The 24313-nt window shown below is 34.8% G+C and overlaps 1 protein-coding gene across 3 annotated transcripts in view; it reads left to right on the top strand.

Annotated features, from left to right (window-relative positions):
* Positions 1-2480: 2480 nt before the first annotated feature.
* Positions 2481-24313, top strand: part of LOC120179101 (exportin-4-like) — a 28484-nt gene continuing 6651 nt past the window's right edge. Inside the window, exons 1-25 of one of the 3 annotated variants that reach the window (XM_039184811.1) lie at positions 2481-2575; positions 2792-2879; positions 3662-3770; positions 3946-4044; positions 4225-4267; positions 4606-4677; positions 4775-4870; positions 5012-5248; positions 5545-5728; positions 6415-6526; positions 6619-6705; positions 6794-6932; positions 7455-7551; positions 7668-7730; positions 7906-8015; positions 8159-8263; positions 9775-9848; positions 9969-10044; positions 10135-10359; positions 10506-10574; positions 10936-11007; positions 11091-11155; positions 11273-11375; positions 11498-11629; positions 12219-12362. In XM_039184811.1, coding sequence (XP_039040742.1) covers positions 2489-2575; positions 2792-2879; positions 3662-3770; positions 3946-4044; positions 4225-4267; positions 4606-4677; positions 4775-4870; positions 5012-5248; positions 5545-5728; positions 6415-6526; positions 6619-6705; positions 6794-6932; positions 7455-7551; positions 7668-7730; positions 7906-8015; positions 8159-8263; positions 9775-9848; positions 9969-10044; positions 10135-10359; positions 10506-10574; positions 10936-11007; positions 11091-11155; positions 11273-11375; positions 11498-11629; positions 12219-12362 — 2688 coding nt within the window. In that variant the 5' untranslated portion in view covers positions 2481-2488. Of the gene's footprint in view, positions 2576-2791; positions 2880-3661; positions 3771-3945; positions 4045-4224; positions 4268-4605; positions 4678-4774; positions 4871-5011; positions 5249-5544; positions 5729-5963; positions 6108-6414; positions 6527-6618; positions 6706-6793; positions 6933-7454; positions 7552-7667; positions 7731-7905; positions 8016-8158; positions 8264-9774; positions 9849-9968; positions 10045-10134; positions 10360-10505; positions 10575-10935; positions 11008-11090; positions 11156-11272; positions 11376-11497; positions 11630-12218; positions 12363-24313 lie in introns of those variants that run through there. The other 2 variants (XM_039184809.1, XM_039184810.1) reach the window with 2 other exon arrangements.

Here is a 24313-nt window from a genome sequence, read left to right as displayed (position 1 = left end):
GCGAAAGCCTCAACCAGTGTAATATTGCATAAATTTACGAATGGTTCTTCTAACTAAATCAAATGCAATAAAAAAATTATTCCTTAATTTCAATTTTGTTCTTAAATTTTTCATTTCGATGGTTATAATTACTCGAGTTTTAGGTTTAAAGGAAATTTCACAATAATAGGGAAGCCTGATATAATCCAAGAATTAACATGATAAATCCATATTTATAGAGAGAGAACGCTTTAACTTGAAGAATAAAAAGAAAACTAGTTGTACGAATCAAACAATCTTTGTGATAAATGAGTTATTATTATTTTTTGAAGTTTCGGGTTCAAACACCATGAATATGAGAGGTATGAATGTTCAATATCAAATTGTTGAGAGTTATATTTGAACATAAATTACCTTATAATTATTCAAGATTAATTAATAAAAAATAATCTTTATAGAAACCTCGAACCCTAAATTATCCCTAATTTCAAACACAAATCCTGGCTTTACGCTTCGACTTCAAGACAATTTGAGTGATGGGCTTATTTTGCTTGCATATAGTTAACATTAAATCTCAGAATTTCATACCTTTTGATTCAGTCACCATTGATGATTCGGAGCTTGCTTATCGGCAAAAGAAAAAAATAATAATAATTACAAACTTGATTTGTGGTACTACCGATGAAATCATGCTCTTGTATTTTACACAAAAGTCGTTGTAAACAACTAGAAGCAATTACTCATGGAGGACGATAAGTGTTGCTGTTGTATTCTTTCAAAAGATGCGTTGAAATCAATATACGATGACCCATCTTTCGTTTACGATTATGCGTTTGAATCGATATCCATTGCTTCCTTGAGCTTGCATGACTTGCTTTCTTGTAAAAAGAAAAAAAATCAAACCTTTAAACTAATTTTGTGCCGTCCATATTGGTGCTTCCTAGTTTTTTTTTAACGATCTTGATATCTTATAGTTGTAAATAAGCCGAGTCGAGCTCAAGTATTGTTGAGCTCGACTCGACTCGAAAACCCGTGATTTTAAAATTTTCAAGTTCAACTCGAACTCGAAATCATGAATTGAAGCTCATAAAAACTCGAAAATGCTCGAAATGAAAAAAAAACTTAAACTTAACTCAATTAAAGCCTCAAACTCGAACCTGAATCTTAAATACATGAAAACCTTAAACTACTTTTTTTTTAAAAAAAATTAACACATAAATTTTAATATTATTAATAATTTATTTAAAAATAATAATATCTTAATATGTTATATTTTCGAACTGCTTTCAAGTTTTTTGAGTTGAATATCAAGTAGTTTGGTTCGACTCGTAAGAACTAGAGTTGAGCTCGAGTCGAGTATTTATCAAACTTTGATCAAATCAATCTCGAATAATACGCTATCGTTGATTTAAACCATATCTCTTAGACCAATCATTTTTGGCTTCGTTGGATTGACAACAGAGACAACTAAATAAATAGTCAACAACGTTAGCAAAGTTGAGTATTGGCTAACAACCTTGTTGTTCAATGAAGTGCTAACATATTTGACTAATGATTCATGGTCCGAGAGCTCGAGAGGGACGACCATGGTGATGAGGACATAGACGACTTTAATTGAAGCCTTGTGGAGAGAATCGAAGATAACAATAGGATGGATACTGATAAGAAGCAATATGAATTTAAGGAGGGCATCAGCGATGAAGACGGTCGGGTGCCATCATCGTGCCATTTAGATAGGTCGACCTTGGCGACATGTTGGATCGACATCAACCAATCAAGTGGGACCGAGAGAGAGTTTTGGTCAAATAAACTAGCCTAATATGTCACATCAGCCTTCTATTAATGAGATAGTCAAAGATAGCGACCAAATGATTAATATGTTATAACACAATAATATTAATGATTGTACCAACAATCAGTTGGTTAATGAGATGATGCATTAGATTCTTTAAGTAAAATTAGGAGTTTGAACTCTTGACGTTTGCGAATGGAGGGTTGGGAGAGTCGCACTCATTTCTATAGTAACCGATATGGATTAGTTGGTCAATAGACTGAATTTCAGTGATTAATTTAAAAATAACATTGGTGATTGTTTTATTATTATTGAAATTTCAGTCGTAAAAAAAAGGAAATTACTAATACATCAGTGACCATAAAATGTAATTTACGCTTTTTTTTAAGTTGCCGACGGAGTTGGCAAGTGACGTCATTTACTAGGGTTCAATTAGTGGTATAATTAAACTTGTGTACTTAGTATTTCAGATAATTACAATTCACAGCCATTCAGGTTCCATTTATTTATATTATTCGAAGGAAATATCAATTATTTTTTGTCAATTATTCATGAACTTCCCTCTCCAGAGGCCCCCAATTTTTATTTTTTTTTGCTTTTAATTAATTTGTGGAAAACCCGTCAAAGCTGATCCCATCATCATCATCAAGACATCAACTTTGAGCTTCCATTCGCTCCAATCTCAAATCCTTTTATTCCTCAACAATCTCAATAGAGATGCAAGGGTTTTCCGATGGTGGCGCCGATTTGGGGCAGCTTCAAACAACTATGCGCCACATCGAAGTCGCTTGCACTTCGATTCAGGTTCACCGTTTACTCACTCAAGATTGAACTGTCTAGATGGTCTATTACATTACTTCATTTTCTTCGTTTATTAATCTATCATTTCTTTGCCTTTTATTTCTGGGCGACTGAAATTTACTATTTGTTTTATCCGCGAGTTTAAAATTTGAAGTTTGTTCTACTAGTTGATTGGATTCTTTTAACACTTAAACTGGATTCCATTTGTTTTGGGAGCAGATGCATATAAATCCAGCAGCGGCAGAGGCAACAATATTGTCATTATCACAGTCTCCTAAACCGTACGCGGCATGTCGATTTATCCTTGGTGAGTTAAGCTAACTGAATATAGATATCAATGTACCAATGCCCTTCTTATAGTATTTAGTTTTTGGTTCCTGAAAAGTCACTAAAAAGTGAAGTATTGTTTTTCAAACAAATAAGCAAATAGTGGAAATATAACTCTGATTCTAATATGGCTGTTCCATGGAATGTAAAATCATTCAAAATACGACCATCGCTTTTATATCCAATATCATTTTGGTGGCAAAAGCGACAGTTGGACAGCATTGAAGATGCTCATAAGTGCTCAGAATTTCATCTGTAATTGATTGAAGCAAGGATGTGGATCCAATGGATGTTTGATTCTGTTGATGGCCTATGATTATTAGGTAAAAATTCTATTATGTGTAAAATATTGTTGAAGGTATTACATGAAATGTATTAACTGACAGATTATCTGTGAATAGAATTGAACTGCTTGATTCATTTGCTTTTTTTTTGGTCATAGAAGGTTTTTTTAACCATACAGTCACGCTACAGCTTGTTTTGATTGATGCTTGGGGTTGACAGTGACATTTATGTTTCCACTTCTTCGCGAAGGATTGCAGCAGCAATTGTTGTTTGTTTGTTCTTAAGTTTCTTGCTTGTCTGGTTCACAATGTTATTGATCACTTTTGGAGTTGTACTTTTAACTGGTTGTCATGGTCATTTGACCTTTGTTGAATAAGCTTGAAAAATTCTGTACTGAAGCTGGTGAGATTTATGTAGTTATTATGGTTTAGAAAGTTAGCTTTCTTACATTTCACTAAAAATCACTTTATTATTCAGAAAATTCTCAGGTGCCAAATGCCAGGTTTCAGGCTGCTGCAGCCATTCGAGATGCAGCTATCCGAGAATGGAGTTCTCTTTCCGCTGAAGAAAGGAGAAGTCTGATTAGGTTCCATCAAAATTTTGAAGATTACATTCTGCTAAAATATTGTTATTATTAAAACAGAGTCGTGTCAGCATTAAGCAAGGCACAAAAGCATGCATTTTCCAATTAGATTGCTTCTGGTCGCTGTGTTTCTTGGGTTTTTCTTATTTTTCAAGTATACCCTGTTTCTGTTATGCAGTTTCTGTCTGTGCTTTGTTATGCAACATGCTAGTTCACCAGAGGGCTATGTCCTAGCAAAGGTGTCTTCTGTTGCTGCTCAATTGATGAAAAGAGGCTGGTAGGTCGCATGAGCTTCCATATTCAGCTTAAAGAAAATGTTTACTAGCTATTCTTCTGACCTTCTCATCATTAAAGCATGTAGTAAAAGTTTTCTCATGCTGAAGTAACATTCATGACATTGCTATTTGCTCCGAGATATTGGAAACATTATATGTCTAAATGAAAGTTTTATTTGTAGGCTTGATTTTACAGAGACTGAGAAGGAGGCATTCTTTTATCAGGTATGAGTCCTGTTGTCGTTATTCTTTCTGAAGATGTAGTTGTGATTTAACTTAATGGGTTATCTTTCAAATGGTTCTGTTTGTTTATCTTGCTTGCTTATAAAAAGAGATAGATGATACATGTTCTGCTTCTATCCTTCACTTCTCTGTTATAGCTTGAATAACATTTTGGAGGGTAAAATAATAAACTTATTTATGTTAACCATTTAAGCTGGACGTGATTTAGTATATAAGTACCGTCTCATACAATTTTAACTTTGCTGAGCTTTTCAAGTTTTGGAACTCACTTAAGGTCACCAGTTATAGATTGAAATGTCTTAACAGTTTCATGGTTACAGGTTAATCAGGCCTTTCTTGGTGCTCACGGGGTTGATGTACAGTTCATAGGAGTGAATTTCTTGGAATCTTTGGTATCGATGACCTTTTAGGATTCTAATTGGCCTCTGTTCTATCTTTCACTATGGTGACTTTATATAGTTTTACACTCAACTTCCTTTTCTCTTTTAGGTTTCTGAATTTTCACCTTCTACTTCTAGTGCCATGGGTCTTCCCAGGGAATTTCATGAGCAGTGTCGGACATCATTAGAGCTAAACTATTTGAAGGTTCCCTCAGTTTCTCTCTACCTTGTATTGATACTATTGATTTATTGATATTATCCATGAAAGATTTGACTGTTGTATCTGCAGAGATTCCTTTCTATCCTAACGTGTTTACTTGTGCAACCCTAGTGTTTTAATTCATAGATGTTCTATTGTTGGGCACGGGATGCTTCTTTAAGCGCCACAAACGAAATAATGGAACCTAATGCTGTGACACCTGAGGTTAAAGTTTGTACTGCTGCACTGCGACTCATGCTTCAAATTCTGAACTGGGATTTTCGAAATGATACAACCAGTATGAAAGCTGGTATTGATGTTTTTTCAGCTGGAGTTAGGCATGACAATGCTTCATCTAAGAGGTCTGAATGTGTCTTAGTGCAGGTAATGGACGTATTTAGAGTATCTGATTTTGCTGGTTCCCCCCCCCCCAACCCAACAAAAAAAAAGTTGACTTTGAAACATTGCATTATTACATCTTCATTGAAGATAACATGAATGCATTGGCATCTGTAATCCTTTGGAGACTTCAGAATAGGAGAATACCTGCCCAGAGATCAATCAAAAATACATTACTTCTGGCCTTCCACAAAGAGATTGGGTGTTTTTAGATGCTGTAGTTGAATAATTTACTTGCACAAATCTTGTTGATTCTCGTTTTTGGTGCAATTTTTATGTAGCCTGGGCCTGCATGGTTTGATGTTTTAATCTCAAGTGGACATGTTAGCTGGTTGCTCAGCTTATATGCATCTCTTAGACAGAAGTTTTCCCGTGAAAGTTACTGGATTGACTGCCCTATTGCAGTCTCAGCTCGAAAGCTAATTGTACAATTATGCTCTTTGACAGGAACTATATTTCCTTCTGGTATGTGTTCATTTAATACCTTTATGTTTACTGTTATATCTTCTATTTGTATTAAATCCATGTTTGTTGCTTCTTTGGTATAATATTTTTTTCCAATTGCTTGATGAATCCCTTGAAGTATATATTTTATAACCATAGTTGTTGTGTGTACTTGTTGCTGTGGAGTTATAATGACAGTGTCTTAATCATTGCTTGAAATTGAAAACAATGAAGTTATGGTATGTCGACATAACAGATTCCTTATGTTGAAAGGCTTTTTGTATTGCTGGAGCCGAGCGGTTTGACTAGAACCACCTGAAATTGTGAGATAAGAAATCACCCCTTGTTTTAGCTTGAAACTGTCACAGATAGCATTCTCCTCTTTAAGGCCACTGGTGATTGGTTCCAATGATCATCACTTTTAGATTAACTTTGTTGCTAAGTTAAAGGTTAAATTTTGATTCTAGCTTAAAACCTTGTACAGATGATAGATTTCTTCAAGGAGAGTTTCTTGAGAGATAAAGATTGAGTTAGTGGCGACTCTCTCTCGTTTTAAATGAACCATCACTGTGCTTATGAAAATTAATTCTCATTTATGAGTTTATTAAGATCGTTAGATCTATGAAGTTTGTTTACCTTCTTGTTTCTTATTAGCAAGGGTCCTCATATCTAACGTTTTAACCAATATTTTTATTAAATAATTTTAGATAACGGGAAAATGCAAGAGAATCATTTGCTACAATTGCTATCTGGTATATTACAGTGGATAGATCCTCCTGATGTTGTTTCAAAAGGCATCGAAGAGGGGAAAAGTGAAAGGTTGTTTTTCCGTATTTGCTCTTCTGTTGAACATTTACTTCTATGTCTATGCGCTTTCCATGAAGTGACAAAATTTTTACTGTATTATCCAGTGAAATGCTTGATGGATGCCGTGCATTGCTATCTATTGCAACTGCTACGACTCCTTTTGTGTTTGATCAACTCTTGAAATCCATAAGGTAAATATATGATGCTATCCATTTTGTTGTTCTACTTTATTATTTGTGTAGTCTTGGACAAATGTTGCCTTCTTGCTTTGCTGCTCAGGCCTTATGGTACTCTTACCTTGCTGTCCACCTTGATGTGTGAAGTTGTTAAAGTTCTGATGACTAATAACAGTGATGAGGAGACTTGGAGTTGGGAGGCCCGAGATATCTTGTTAGATACATGGACTATTCTACTTGTGGTATGTTGTTCAAGCTTGGTAGACCATTTATATTTTGTTGCCTTAAGCTAATCTATCAATTTATTTAGTTTCTATAAGTTCATTATTTAGTGTAATTAAGACATATCAATGGGGTATTTGGGCCATTTCAGGACAAATCTTAAAATTTTTGGATCCTTTTTGGGTCTGGGTCATTTTGTGTTTGGTTCATATTAGTTGAGTCATTTCATATTTGGATCATTTTGGGCTTGGGCCATTTGGGTTTGACACTTGGGTTATTCATGTTCGGTCATTTTTTGTATCTTGGTCATTTTGTGTTTGGTTCATGTTAGTTCTAATAATTTTGAGTCATTTCAAGTTCAGTCATTTTTTCTTTTGGATTGTATCAGGTTCGAACGTTTCTGGTCAAATTGGGTTGGATTGGGTTTGGGTGGGTTATTTGGGTTTCTCAGATTTGGAAGAATTAACTGGTCTAGTGTGAATATATGTTTCATAACTTCATTTAGTGGTGACCATTGAAATAAAATGTATTTTACAACTTGGCCTACGGATGGTAATGGTGATGATGCATTGCTTCCTACGGAAGGGAAACATGCTGCTGCAAATCTCTTTGCAATGATTGTAGAGTCTGAGCTAAAAGGTAATGATAGTTATTTACTGACTGTATTGCTTCACTAAAGTGCTAGTCAGATCAACATTTAGTTCTGTAACTTCTGTTACCGGTGAATGTAACATTCCTTTGTTTGGTTGATACAGTAGCTTCTGCTTCAGTAGCAAATGATGATGGTGATTCTGACTATCTTCAGGCTTCTATTTCTGGTAAGGAAAGTGACTTTCATTGTTTCTTCATGCCAATGTCTTATTGTTATCATTATGTATATATTTTTTACACATGCTAAAGAAATCATTATAATTATTTATCATATTCTTCTTTCTTAACTAATGTTCGGAGTGCATGAATACCATTCAACATTGTCATTGCATTTCTTTGCAGCAATGGATGAAAGATTAAGTTCTTACGCTCTCATTGCAAGAGCAGCAATCGATGTCACAATTCCTTTGCTCACAAGATTGTTTTCTGAACGTTTTGCACGGCTTCATCAGGTGCTCCTTTCACGTTCACAGAAAAGAAAAAAAAAGAAACTAGCTGATTTCCCTATCGTATTGCGATGTTTATTAAGATTCTGTCACATGTATCTATTTGCTTTTTTCCTCCCTTAATTTTTAAGTTACTTGTTTGAGTGTAGGGAAGAGGCATTATTGATCCTACTGAAACTTTGGAAGAACTTTACTCACTATTATTAATAACTGGACATGTACTTGCTGATGAAGGGGAGGGAGAAACACCTTTGGTAATTTTTATTTCTTTTCTATATATTCCAAAGCTTTGTTATGAAAGAGTATCTATAATTTGTGTATGTGTGCGCATAATGTCTTTACCCATTTCACTTTTTAGCTTTTTGGCTTGAAATTCTGTATTCACTGTTGTTATTATTATTATTAGACTTAATTGAAAAATAAGTGTCTAAATTATACCTCTTGTTAATTTTAGGTGCGAAATTTTTTTTGGTCAAAGTAGTTGCCTAACATTTTCAAAGTTATCATTTTATTGTCAACTCTATCACGGCGGTTAAAAATAGTCAACTAATCAGTGTTTTACATGTGGCCTATTTTTAATTTCCTTTAATTTTTTTTAAAATAAAATTCTTAAATTTAAAAAAAAAAACCCTAAAATTTTCTATTTTTCATGAAACACCCAAAAATTCATAAAGCCATGATTCCTAAATCTTTAAAACCCTAATTCCCTTAAGTTTAGGGATTTAGGGAATTTGGGTGGGGACAAGGGAGATGGTGGGCAGTGGGAGTCTAAAGATTGGTTGGTATTGGGTGGTGCTGGTCGGCTGTCGTATGACTTTGGAATTAGGGATTTGGGTATTGGGAACATAGGATTTAAGGTTTATGGAGATTTATGGATTTAAGTTTAGGGATTTAGGCAATGAAAAAGGGGGAAGATAGATAGTGGGGTATGGCAACGGATGGGTGGGTGTTTGGCGACGTCGGTGGTGACTGGCGGCAGTAATAGGATTTGGGATTAGTGATTTGGGTATATGGAATTTACGGTTTAGGGATTGGGGTGACAACAAAGGGATGACCAACGATGGTCCAACAATGGGTGGGTGGGCGTTCGTCAGCGGTCATGAGCTTTGAGAATAGGAATTTTAGGGCTTTTTTTGGGATTTTTGAGAATTTTTTAATAATAGTTTCAATTTTTTAAAAAAATAAAAAAATTATGGATGGGACACATGTCATGTACCTCACGTTTTGTGTGGTTGACAAATTTTATTAACATCTGTGATGGAACTGTCCTTAAAATGGTAATTTTTAAAATGTTAGGCACCTACTTTGAAAAAACACTTTAGCCACCTATAGTTAACAAGAGATATAGTTTGGGTACTTATTTTTTAATTATTCCTTATCATTATTATTATTGATATGGTATAATAACTTTTTTCAAATTGATTTCCTTGTTGAATTTCTCAGCAGTTATGGAGGAAGTAGTATTAGTTGAACATGTTAGTCTTCGTCATATGTTACAGTAAGCAGCGATGACTGACTTTTCTTGTTATGATGTGTGATATTAAAGTTAGTATAGCTAATTGAGTGCTGGCTGGGTCCCTTGGTTTTAGATTGCGTGTTTTATATTCTTCTTGGAGAAAGGTGCCTGGCCATCTTCCCCCATGAAGTTTAAGGTGTTTCTGGCAGTATTTATGTGATGTTTTATGTTTATATTTCTAAGCTTATTTATTTTAAACAAGCATTTGTCTTACATGGAATCTGATTCTAGTTTTGTTATTCGACTTAGGTACCAACTGCCATACAAATTCATTTTGTTGACATTGTAGAAGCAGAAAAGCATCCTGTGGGTGTTCTCTCAGGGTACAACATGGCTTTCTTTTAATTACTTTCTCATAGAAGTGTGTTGATTTTATCTTAAATTGTACTCATTTATTGCCAGTTTGAAATATTTCTTTTCAATGGTCTTTTCATTTGATGCAGTTCAATTATAAGGTTTGCTGAGCAGAGCATGGATCCAGAAGTAAGAGAAACTGTTTTCAGTCCTCGGCTTATGGAGGTAATGTTTTATCTCTAGCACCCTAACCCTTCTTTTCTAGTTCCCTTGACCATTGTTTCTCTTACTTGGTTTTATTAATTTTGTATATAGGCTGTTATATGGTTTCTTGCAAGATGGACTCATACATACCTAATGCCTCTTGAAGAAACTAACTGCCTTAGTAATAATGTTTATCAGCAGCATCAATCAATGAACTCTAAAAAAGCTTTATTAAGTTTTTTCGGAGAACATAGTCAGGGACAAGTTGTTCTTGACATTATTGTCCGCATCTCTGTGATGACATTGATGTCATACCCAGGGGAGAATGATTTGCAGGTATAAATATTTAAACTTGGAAAGCTTTCGTCTCTTTTGTAATGTCTATCTGGTGCTCCCTCCATTCTCTTCCTGGTTATTTTTATAAATTGTTTTCAACGAACTAAATGATTCATGCTTGTTTTATATTCCCTCCCTCTTCACACGGTCTTACTTGCCACCATCTGCTCCATACCCTAGTTCGCCGGAAAACCATTTATCAGCTTGTCTCACTGGTGGGGCCCTAGTTATTTCATTTATACCTTTTAGATGCATTAACTATGGTCTATATCAGTCCTGTGCCATCATTAGAGTTCACTTTTACATTTATTTCAACTCCTATTATAAATTTGTAGTTGCCTGCTTCTGACATCTTTCTCTGTTTTCTTCTACACAACAGGGTTTTGTTGAATATTAAGTACAACTGGTTTATGTTGAATATTAAGTCAAACTTATTTGTATATCTTCATATTCCTGCTTAATTGATGCATCTAGTGTTATAGCTACTCTTATGAAACTCTCTGGTCCCATTACCTGCATTCATTATATAAAATCATTGTTAACTTGAGCTAGTTTGTTTTAATCTATGTTTTGCAGGAGTCATGGCGTAATCTATCGAATGCTTTTTCAAATGAGAAAAGCTTGTTCTTGTTGAGTTCTGCCAATCAGGTAAGAATATGCTATAAGCTCATTGTATTATACATGTCATTGGTCCTATTTCCATATTATAATGATTATTTTTCCTGTTCCAGCGTTCACTGGCTCAGACCCTTGTTCTCTCAGCTTCTGGACTTAGGAATTCAGAGGCAGCAAATCAGTAAGTCTTTGTTTTTTTTTTTGGGGGGGGGGGGGGTAAGGGTGCTGGTTTGGTTTACCCTTTTTCCTTTTGAACTTCAGCTTCTGATGGGCTAATTTCCTCTCATTATTTTCAAAGATATGTAAGGGGTCTCATGGTTCATATGACAACGTATCTGGTGGAGCTATCTAGTAGAAGTGATCTTAAAAGTGTTGCACACCAACCGGATATCATCATGTCGGTAAGGATATTAAAAATTAATTGCAAAATCTTATTAATTATTTAATCACTTGGAATAGTTGCTTATTGGAATAGTTGGAATAATTGCAAAATCTTATCATATAAGTCATGGATACTATGCAGGTTAGTTGCTTATTGGAGAGGCTTCGTGGAGCTGCCAGCGCTGCAGGACCTAGAAGACAAAGAGCAATGTATGAGATTGGTATCTCTGTAATGAACCCTGTCCTACATCTTCTTGAAGTTTACAAGGATGAGGTATTACAAAATTTCATCCTTTCATATGCTTTTGGTAGATCATCTTTTGAATCTTGTTTTATCCCGACACTGCAGTTTTATTGTCTCACTGAGGCAGTTGTCTTATAATTAGTTGGCTAGTTACAGAAACCATCGACTGCAACTCCAGATTACCGTAGCTAAATGGATGCAGTATGTATATATGTGTCTGTGAAACCTTGTTTGGGCCAAGTTTATATCATTTGATTACAATTACTTTAGAACTATGTTACTCGGACTAGGATATTAGTTTTTGGTATAGGTATGTGTCCAACATGGGTATGTTGATTTGTTTTTCAGTTTGAAATTTATTTGGAGGCTCATATCAAAATATCTGTCTACATATGTATTTAACATGGGTTTCATAGATGAGTACTTCAAGAAAAATGAGGAATCATTGTAACATAGATTTAGAATGTTGTTATACACTATTCAGATCTCAGCATTTTGCCATCTGATGACTTCATTTGCAGTGAATTGATTCTGCTTTTTCTTATTCCCGTTTAACCTGTAAAACAACATATCTTCACTAGAAACAAAGTATCTGTACTAATTTCTAATTATTGCATAGTCTGCAGTTGTATTCCTGCTGCTCAAATTCATTGTTGACTGGGTGGACGGACAAATATCCTACCTGGAGTCTCGGGAAACTGCTGCTGTAATTGATTCCTGCATGCTTTTGATCCAGCTTTATTCATCACACAACATTGGGAAGGTAATTTTTGTTCGAATTCCTTTAAAAGTTCCTTAAACGTTCTGTTTAGAGTTCTCCATCTCCTTATCATCCCCATTGTAGACACTAATTTTTCAGTTTGCTTTTATTATTATTATTATTTATTTTATTATTATTATTATTAAATAAATATTACAAGGCCCAAAACCCGGAGCCCAATTACAAACAGCTCCAGACCCAACTTGAATCGGCCTAGATGGCCCAGCTAAACCCTAAAACCAGATTAGGGTTTTCATCTCATCCCAGCCGACGGACAATCTCAGCCGTTGGATCTGGAAAGATCCAACGGTCCAGAAGCTTCCGGATGAAAACCCTAGGGTATCATAACCCAAGGGCCACGCGGCAGCGACGACCGCTTCCAGAACATCCACAGCCGCCACGCCTCTGCCAGGTGGTCAAACACCCCACTGCCGACGCCTCCACTGCCATTGCCGACACTCCTTTGCCACGCTACACTCGAAGAAGCCTCCAGTAGAGCCAGCTGCTCGCCACACGTCGCAGTTATGGGATGAGTCACCACATATTTCGGTGACTCACCGAGACTTCTACCCTTTAACCGGTCTGAGCAGAACACCATGGTGGCTATAAAAGCCACCACCCCCTGCGAAAGAAAAACCAAAGAAAAAGAACGGAGGAAGAACCACAACAACCAACATAGCAAGAACGACAGCAAGACAGAGAGGGAGACACCACGACAGCAACCAGCGAGCAAAAACATCGAGAACAGCAACACCAAACCCAGAGCAAAAACAATACCAAAATCACAAAATCGAAAGGAAAACGGAGAGAAGCTTACCAAGAGAACTACGCAACCATCATAGCCTTTACTCGTCGTCGGAGAACCCGAACGTCGAAGGTGAAAATCGTAGATTTACAACGTATTGTGGGGTTTTAGGTTAAAATAACCTTAGATCGAGCTTTAGGACGTTTAGATCTACGTTTTGGGGGTAGGATTGTAAGTTCCGACCACCACCCACGGTGGTCGGCGGTGGCTATCGGCTCTGGAAACGACGGCCATTTTTCTCCTCCGGTGACAGAAAACGAGAGCTTCTCTCTCTAAAGAGAGAAGCAAAAATAGAAAATGAAAGAAAATGGCCCTTAGGGCCGGCTAAAAAGGGTATTTATACCCTCCCCAAACGACGTCGTTTTGTATCTTTGCATTTTGGTAGCTGAAATCAAATTTAGATCCTGTTAATTCGGTATCTTAATTTTATTTACTTTATAATTTAATCACTGACATAAATATATATATTTTATGTAAAATAACAGATTTAGACCATTAATTTTGTTAATTAATATTTTTATCCCGAAATACATGTTTTAATTTATTTTAATTTGAGCTTCGAATTTAATATATGTTTATTTTAGTCGCTAAATTAATAATAGGTAAAATAACATGCTTAGCCACTGAAATTTTAAATAGCTAATTATGAATTAGGGTATTTAATTTTAATATATTATAATTTAGTCACTAATTTCAAATACTTTCATTTATTTTACAAGTTTTATTATTTATTTTTTATATTATAATACTATAGTTTTAATTTTATTTATTTTAGTCATTGTTTATTTATATTTTAATTTTATATGTCTATATATTTAATTATTATTGTTATTATTATTATGTAGTCATATAAACATATATAATAAATAATATTTATTTACTTATTTTTTTATATATTAAATAAAAATCCTATTTATAAATTTAATTTTATATAAATTACTTTTATGAAAAATAATCATATTTTAATATTTATTTATTTTTTAATATTAAGAAATAGGCTGTCTTAAAGCACCTAGAAGTTTTTTTATGATATTCTTAAATAAATAAATATCCTATTTTTATAAATTATATATTAATTTATTTTAATTATTTTTAGAGAAATGTTTTATTAATATTTATTTATTTTTTAATATTAAGAAATGGGTTGTCTTAAAGCATCTAGAAGTCATTTTCTCATATTTCTAAGTAAATTAATATCTTATTTATAAAATTATAAAAATTATAAAAATTAATATATTTTTCTTAAAATTATACTAATAATTTTGAAATAACAGGATTATGAATTCAATATATTTTTGAATTTTTATATTTCCAATAATAGAGACAATTTATAATTAATAAGTACCAATTTTGGGCGTTTTAGGGGTGCTAATCCTTCGCTAAACGTAACCGACCACGAATCCTTTTTTATTAAAAGTTTTTTGGTTATACGCAGATCAATTTTTCTTTTAAATTATGTTTTCTTAAAAACTATTTTAAAAGATTGTTTTTAGGTATTTGACCTACTTAACCCAAAAAGATCAATGACGACTCTCAAAATATTTTTTACTAAAATCATTTATTTATTCATTTTAATTTTCCCGCTAAGTAAAAATTTCGTGTCCTGGCAAAAACCGGTTATGACAGCTTGGGGACTCTGTTGGGGACCTTGTCAAGTTTTAAAATCAATTATAAATTCTCTATTAATTAGAAATTAAAAATTCATATATTTAATTTATAATTCTTTCTTTTCAAATTTTTTATATATATACTTATTATTTTCATAATATTTTATATATTCTTCTTTATTACTGTTTTTATTTTATTTTCAGGTATTAAATTTCATTGTTTATTAGTTTGTCAAAGGTTTGAATATTTCTCCTCACACACAACACGAACATTGCATAACATAAGTTTTATAATCAAGCTTGTCCATTTTAAATGGGAGTGAAAGCGACGTCTTCGTGAGAATTTATTCTCCGTGTCAAACCTAGCAAGTAACTTTCGGGTTTCATATATCCTATGTCTTCGTGAGAATTTATTCTCCGTGTCAGGCATAAGGAAATGTGTCATCTCGAATTGAACTCGATCCGCTTAAGTCTGTAATGGACTAGGATTGAGAGTTTGGTAGCTCAAGGGGGCACCAACAAGGACAGTTTGAGTACCTTTACTCCTAGAACTGAAAACCCTGCATATAATAAACCCTAGAAATTCTTCTGATCTAAGACAATATACTGAAACCCTGTTCATAGGTGTACACAAAGGAGAAATAAGATTTAGCTTTTAATTTATTTTGATTTTATTTTTTCTTCTAAATAAATGCCTGCGAACTAGTAATCATGCGGTTAGGTTTATTTTTCCAAACAAAGCATGGAACTAGAAAGCATGAGGTTAGGATTTATATACCATGATAGATAAAATCTTTTCTTTCCATTAATTGGTACTAACCAATTTATTTTTTCCTTTCTCATTTTTATTTTTCATACATTTTGTTTTGCTCTAACTTGTTTATATTGATTTCTTTTGTTTGCATTGCATGATCATGACATAACCAAAAGGTGTTGACTTGAAAGATTGTTCATCAAATTGGAAAGAATTCATAAATAGAAAAAAAAATTATGATCGAACAAAATATGATGCAACCATGGAATGACATCCTGAGGGAACTCCGAGGATAGAGGAGAGCTATGCACCCAAAGATCGTATGCCCATTGAAGGGCAAAAGGAGATACGAGAAATAAGAGAGCAGATGTCCAAGATGATGGGTAGAATATCTGTTTTGGCCAAAGGAAAAGAGACCCCTGCACAAAAAAGAGAGAGGTCAATGAACATAACCCTGCAATCTCAGATATACAAGGAACTTCTGATCCTAATCAATTTGAGAAATTACAGACAGTCATCATTCGTATTCACAAATTATCTGAAGATACCCAGGAAGTGGTGACAACTGTAAAAGCTCCCAGAGATGAGAAGAAATCATGTAATCTGAAATCGTCGAAGTTTAGTCTGCTCCCAACGTCTAAAACTCAGGTTCAATCCAAGACAAAAGGCAGTTCTCATTTTGATGCTATCCCTATATCATATAAAGAGTTATATGAGAAGCTACTTGAAGCACGAGAAGTGGCTCCGTACTACATAAAACCATTCCAACCTCTGTATCCGAATTGGTATGACATCAACGTTTATTGTGAATATCATGCCGGCGCTCAAGGACATACCATTGAGAATTGTCTTGCCTTCAAACGTCGAATCCAAAGTCTTTTGGATCATGGAACCTTACAATTTATGATAAATGATCGACCTAGTTGGGTAACTGAAGGTCCTGCTAGATTAATACCAAAAGTCTTCAAAGGTAAAAGTATCAGTAGGGGTGTCTAGAAGGAAGAAGATTTGCTAAGGTCCGAGGCTCAAATACGTCATTTAAAGATTAAAAATGATAAATTGAGCACCAAAATGGAAACCATGCATGAAGATTTCCAGAAGGTCAGTCAAGCCTTTCAAAATGCTGGCATAGGAAACACCCCAGAAGAGTGGATAACAGGGGTCACCAAACTGAAAAGGAACTGCAACATATATGAAGATCTTGTCCAAAAACTTCTTGAACACAAAGGTTATCTTACAAGAGAAAATGAGCAACTCTGAGAATTGACACAAGAAGATAAAGGAAAAGGAGAATGTCATGGAAGAAGCCGAAGTCCAGACAAGCAATACGGCCAATAAGCTGATAGACTTAGCTGACTTTACAAGGAATTGAAGCAGATTGATAACTCAACTTTTGAGCATGAATGGAAACTAACTTGGCTTTAGAGAAGTTAGGAGCGAAAATTATCCCCTATATGTAAAGTTTTGTTGAAGTTAGGACTGAAAGCTGTCACCTACATGTAAAAGTTTTGTTTGATGCACGAAAACTTTTGTGTTCAATGAAATCTGTTCTAAGATGATCACTCTTGAGTAACACCTTTTCATTCATGCATTTGCATTTCACATCTTTGCATTTTCATTTTGTATTTATACTTTTATGTTTACATCTTTGCATTCCACAGTTTGCATTTTTATTTATGCATTTTCGCATTGTTTTATTTATTTAAAGTATTGTTATATACATTAATTATGAAAACATGTAAATAATTCATGAAAGGTTTCTGTAACAGTAAAACCAAGATCATTCATTCATTTTATTTTATCATCATGAAAACAATGGAGCAATCTTATGAAAGACTACAAGATCAGTGGCCAGAACAATTGATAGGGTTACCTCAAAATACAAGGAAAGAAGCATCAGATTCAGTACCAGATGGATCAAATCAAATTAGTCAGGGGATGACATCTGATAAAAGAGAGATAATTGCTAAAGGACAACCATGCTATCAGATTGAAAAGTCGAGAATGATAACATACCCTGAGGCATCCCACTTGAACCCAAAGAATAGCCTCATTAATTATTCACAATATGAGGAGAGATTCAAGAGGATGGATGAAGCAATCAGAAATATGAAAGGTGTTAATGCCTCCCACAAAGAACTAGAAGCAAGAGAGCTCAGCTTGGTTCCAGATATGGTTATTCCCCATGAATTCAAAATGCCTGATTTTGAGAAATATGATGACACCAATTGTCCCCTAATCCATCTGAGAATGTTTTGCAGAAAAATGGAAGGATATTTAAGTTATGATGATCTGTTAATTCACTCTTTCCATAATAGCCTCGTTGGCCCAACAGTAGTATGGTACAATCATTTGACCCAAGAACAGATCAAGAGATGGGTTGATTTAGCTAATTCATTTTTGGAACAATATCGATATGTGAAAGACTTAGCTCCAACACATATGAATCTTCAAGGAGTAAAGATGAAAGCCAATGAAGGGTTTAAGGAGTATGCCTTAAGATGGAGAGGAGTGACAGCACAAGTTCAACCTCTCATGGTAGAAGAAGAGATATCACGTATGTTTCGAGATTCCCTTCCCGCTCCTTTCTTTGAATTAATGTTGGCAAATCCGACGAAAGAATTCGAGAATCTTGTGACAAATGGAGAATTAATTGAAAATGTAATCATCGAAGGAAACTTAAAAGTCACATTCAAAAACCAGACAGATCAGAAAGTAAAAGCTGATGATGTGAATGAATGTAGCATCCATAGTCCCCGCAACTGCAAAAGAAAAAGAGCAAGTAATTGTTCGGATCGACCAAACAAAGTCATGCGATCAAGAAATACTTTGGAGGTGTTCCAAACTTCCATTTCAGACTTGTACCCTCATTTGATTAAAGGTCAATACATCACACCAAGACAAACGAAAGTGACACCAAACCCTTCTGCTCATAGTTATGATCAAGGTAGTGTTTGTGATTTCCACTTGGGGGTATCTGGGCATTCAACATGGAGTTGTTGGCCACTGTTAAAAGAAATAGAGACGCTCGTTGGCAAGGGAGTCTTGACACAAGAAATGATCAAGAAATGGGGGGAAAATAAAGGTGAAAATCCTGGGCCAAATACATACCCAACATTCGAAGCAAGCTAAACAAAACAAGTGGAAGTTGTTATCTACCACTGTATTACTTTCTATTTTCAGCATCTTGTTTGCACGTTTTTTGTTCCTTTCTCCTTTTGTGCAATAAATAAATTTGTGTTGCTTTTAAGGTTATGAACATTGAGTTAATTTTGCAATCTTGCAGTTCTTTGAATATCAATTGGATTAATTTTTTTTTAATAATTAGAGTTATAATCTTTGACAAAATATCAGGATTGAAAACCAGAAAAACAAGGACCATTGACCTTACCTTAGAAGAAATATACCCAAACACTATCCTATTACAAATATGAGATATCCTTCTCCTATTGAAAGGAATTACAAAAAGGCTTGATATTTATATAAAGGAGCTTACAACACGGGGCATCGTTGGTGTATTACATTGCAAAACTGACTAGAGTACTTTTCTATTAATGACGTTCGATGATGAATATAATTTTTACAAATAGGTAAATCTAGTTTAATTCAGTTGCTTGAGAATCGAACTCTAACAAAGAGATTTTCTAAATTCCACCAAAACACCTAGACTATAACAGGTTCTTCTTAACAAGCTTAAGAAATTGGATTTGGATACCAATGTTATATTATTATATATACAATAAAGCTTGAGTTATCCCCTTAAAGTAATTGGTTAATAGCCCCAACTTTATGGATAATATTAAGTTAATCTGTTATGCTTGAGTTATCCCCCTAAAGCAACTGGTTAATCGCCCCAGCTTTATGGATAATATTCAACTAATTTGTTATACTATTATACACAATAAAATTGTCCCTCTAGAGCAATTGGTTAATCGTCTCGGCTTTATGGCAAAAAGTCACTAAATAAAAATGGACTAAGTGAGTTGTGAAACACCTGTTATAGTCAACTTCACACAAGCACTCAGAAATTTCATTTTTAGACCGATATTTTCGCACTACTTCGGTTAGAAAAGTCTAAATGAAAGATTCCAGAGAATTGAAATAGAGGTATTCTAGATAGTCTAGTAAATAACAATCCTAGTTGCGTCATTTTGTACGCATCCGGTTAAAATACCAAGTCCTTAAAGTAAGGAATGTGACAAAGTTCACAAAGAGCGAGAGAGGAGTGGCATCTTAAATAGATGTAACCATAGAAAATAGGAAAGACATCCTTAAGCCAAACCAAATTTTGATACTTGTCAAAGAACTATAATTCTCAAACATTAAAGAGTTGTTGATTCTTTTGATATTCTTTGAATTCATGCTTATAATTTGATTCTATTGTGAACCTGTGATATGCAACATTTTACAAAATTCTTTCATTCTTCGATAAAGAAAGGAGAAAAAACATTTTGAAACAGGACGGTCTCAAAATGAGGAAGGTCCTTGAAGCAAGTTGATTCCTATTCTACCTCCATTGGAGAAAAAGAATGAGTGATGCCAGAATGATGAAGCATTTCACTTTCTTAAAAGCAAATGATCCAAGAAGCCAGAAAGTCTGGAGAATTGAACTTGTGACTCTTTCTTGTGACATTATTATCAGTTCATCAAGAAAGATTATCATTTATTTCATGTTGAGGGTGATAAGTATCAACAGACATTATTTTCCCCAGTTATCAATCCATGTCTCTAGTAGATTCTCCAATCACAGAGTCATAAGTCCCATTAAAGTGTATTATGGGAATGAATAAGTCACCACTTGCACTCTGGTTATACCATGATACTGGTTCAGATCTTGATGCATCATTGTTACCTCTTCCATGTCGATCATTTTCTTTGTCAAGATTATATCCATTATGTCCTTCAGAAGATCGTTGAACTTGAATTTGAGAACTTATGGCACAGAATAAGACATCGAAACAAATTCTACACTTATAGATCTTTCATATTGGATAACCTTGGTTACAAGATTCCAAAAATAGAGATAACCAAGTTTTGTTATCAACTAAACCTTTCCATGTTTCGAGAAGAGTGAGATATGACAGTGCGTATCTTGGGGTTACAGAAAAGAAAGTTGTTGTAGCAGCCATTGCAAGAAAATGCACCAATAAAAATCTTCTAGTTCATCCTGATGATGTTTATTTCTTCCGGTAAGGTTGTTACACGGAATGCCATCGACAACAAGGTCGAATTCGACAAATCTATTCATCAATTACTCTAACTGATCACCATTCAGTTCTTGCACATTTGCTTTCAAAGGTATGCTGAGCCGGTAAAGGACAACCTCTGCACCACCAATCCTAGAGAAAAGAGACAGGACATTGATACCACCGGGGAACATGTCTCTAGCAGATCCTCCTCCTCATGTATGGTTTTTAGGGAAACCTAGAAGCATTTCCACCTTATTAGGTTCAAGTGGAACAACTTTATTCCTTCCAACCCATACCAGATTCCATTTTCGACACTCATCAAGAACATACTTCTGGACATTCGAAGGTGGCTCATCGTCATAAGCTTCAAGAGCCTTACAGATCCTTTCTGTCAATTTGGCACTTCCTGTACATGTTTGTAAATAGTTCAAATTTGTTCTTGGATCCCAGGAAGGCCACCATTTTTTTTAATGGAAAAGCATCATGTATGGTGCGTGGAGGAAGCTGAATAAGAGGAAATTTGTTCTCAATTGTAAGATTATGAATATAGCCCCTTTTCCGTATAGCAGCACAAAAATACTTCGAATCTACAAATTCTGGCTCTACATCGTATAAGTACTGTGACATTTCGGTCCAAACACCAACTGGAGAAAGTGTCACGTTCTCGTAATAGAAATAAGGAGGCCCAATAGCATCTTCTGGAAGTGTTCTTTGAGTTATCTGATCTGGTTCTGTAGAAACCCCAAAACCAATCATTGGATTTGGAAGATGAATTGCATGATCGTCTTCATTAAGAAGCTTTTTTTCAAGCTTCCTCTGCTTCTTCCTTTTCCAAAAATCATGGCTCGATTTTCGCCTTTCTTGTAATTGGGGTCATTGCATAATGGCTTTTTATCTTCTACCGGAAGAAGTGCGTCAGCAGCCTTAGCCATTTAAGCAACACATATAAAATCTGTCAACTCTGCAATTGATGAATCTGGACCACATCTCTCCATGACTATTGAAGCCTCAGCCTCTGAGTACCCCATTTTCGTCAAGTATAACAGTTTACTCTCCTCATCAGAATCAGAATTCAGGATTTCCTCGGTATCAGAAGAATTATCAATATCTGTGAAATCATCCTAAAAGATCGCTTCATAATCAGATTAGTAGTTATCAGAATCAACATGTTGCATGGGTGCGAACTTTTCAAGAGCATTTACCACTGTATATGTAATCTTGCTATTGCATCAAAATAAGATTACTGTTCATATAAATTTTTTCTCTCCCACAGAAAAGTATATTTCAGAAATAGCCTTCACTGAAAACAAGGTTCACTGTGTCAACCTGGAATGAATTACCAAGCAACTTATACTACTTTGTCCGATTATATCCCTCCAGATCTAAAAAAATGGGCACCTCATTCAGAAGAGACACATATCTCAGACATTTCCGTCTGAATGATTGATTACTTCTTAAGTTTGTGACAACACGAAGAGAATTCCTCAAATTACTTGACAACTGTTGTTTAGTGACACCAGAATAAGAGCATTCAAGATTAACAGATTTGTGCGTGGATAGAGCCACGAGTACCCTCAATGGGGCATTAGCAAAATTGGACCTCGTGGGAATCATGAGATTCAAATCAAACAAACATTCAGAGTAAGCCTTGCAATTTAGAATGTTGTGGCATTTTGAAGGCCCAATTTAGACAGATCCATGTGGGACATCTTGAAGGCCCGTTTCAAACAGAAATAGAATGTTGGGGCATCTATGTAGGGTATTTTTAAGGCTCACGGCAATATGAATATTTGGGCATCTTTGAAAGCTCATATTAGCAAGAAGCAAATGCTGGGGCATGCTGAAAGCCCATTTTAATCAGAATCAGGAATATTGACACATTTTAAACGTTTGCATCAGCAAATGATGGGGCATGCTGAAAGCCTATTTCAATCAGAAATTGGAATATTAACTCATTTTGAATGTCTATATTAGCAAATATTGAGGTATGTTGAAGGCCCATATCATCTTATGAAAAGATCGTTGCTTTGAGCAAATATTTCCAATAAGACAGAAAGAAATTAAGAATGATAATGGTTAAACAGTGACAGTCGAGCTGACTATACATAATTGCTTCATTCATCAGGCAGCTACATTATGATCCTGATGTTGAACAAATATTTACTCAACAAGTATGGTTTCAAATACCCAATCTTCTTAACCATGTGTCACATGACAGCATGTTCTTTGTTAAGCTACATCATAGTTGCATGAATAAAGATGGTCCCCAGGCAGACCATTCGATCTAGGGTTCAGTTCTTCAAAATCTCGGTTTTGAATTTTGTATTCTGTGTGTCGATGATGATTGGAAATATTTCTTTGAGATTCTTGGCAGTTAGTTTCAACCATACTGTTGAGGTTACGAAGCTGTTTTTCACATCAGTTTTTGTTTACTTGATGACATTGAATAAAGAGGCTCAACTTACGTATATTGCCCTTTCCCGTTGTTATTGGGGTTATCATTACCAGTCAAGATGAACTGAGTTTTCATCTATGTGGTTTATCATGTGCGTTTCATCTACAGCAGCAAGAATTCCATGGACCTTCTGTACATGGATCCTATAGCTGATGTGTTTCTACTTCCTACAACACTCATTACGGAAGAAAACGTGATCGGTATCACACTTGCTCAAGATGATATCAAGATCAGTTGGTATCTATTTTTCAATTCAACACTAGCATATTTTGTGAATTTGACCAACATTTTGGTCATGAAACACACCAACATCTCATTTCTATTCCCACTGAGTTTTGTTCTCAAGTGGTCTTGTGACATCATACAAAAGCTTTGAATACTGTGTAAAGAGCTTCATTGATCAAAAATCTATACAGAAACTACAGAAAATGATGAATGTGTTGTCAAATGCTTTACGAACATCTGACCAGAAGCTACAAGAAAAGATGAATGTGTTATCAAAAGCTTTACGAAAATCCGGGTAGAAGCCACGAGAAAGGATGAATGTATTGTCACATGTTTTACGAACCAGTGATTATGGTGTTGAATCAATGTTGCTATCATATGGTGTTTTCATTTATTGATCTGAAATAATGTTTGACTTCTTCAACTCCAAGGTCAGAAGTGAGATATGATGAAGATTTCTTTCCACAGAAGGGAAGCAGAAATTTTAACAAGAAACTAGTGGAGCCAACTAATGTTGAACGACATGTTGTTAAACATCTCGACATGATATGGTCCAAATTGCCTTGTTCGAGATTTGATTAGATGTGGAGACATGAAATGAATTAGGATAAATCCTCCTTGTGAAGTGTTTCAAGAGTCAAATCCGAAAAGACTCTACTCTCCTAATTAATTTGCTGAGTTAGGCATATCTACATCTACATTCTCCAAAGATGATAGATTCTCTCTTCAAAGATGATATATTCTCTCTCCAAAGATGATAGATTCTCTTTTCAAAGATGAAAGCTTTATTGGATTTCTACACAAGTTCAGATGAAGAAAACCGATGATAAAAATGAGACATCAAGGTCATAATTCTGATTATGGCAAGAGTTCCATAAATGAAACATTTCTTTTGAGACTTAAATGAAGCAAAGAAGAC

The sequence above is a fragment of the Hibiscus syriacus genome, unplaced genomic scaffold, assembly GCF_006381635.1.
Source record: "Hibiscus syriacus cultivar Baekdansim isolate YM2019G1 unplaced genomic scaffold, ASM638163v2 tig00112402_pilon, whole genome shotgun sequence".
Lineage (NCBI taxonomy): Eukaryota > Viridiplantae > Streptophyta > Magnoliopsida > Malvales > Malvaceae > Hibiscus > Hibiscus syriacus.
The sequence above is the reverse complement of the archived record's forward strand: the minus strand, read 5'-3'. Positions and strand labels throughout refer to the sequence as shown.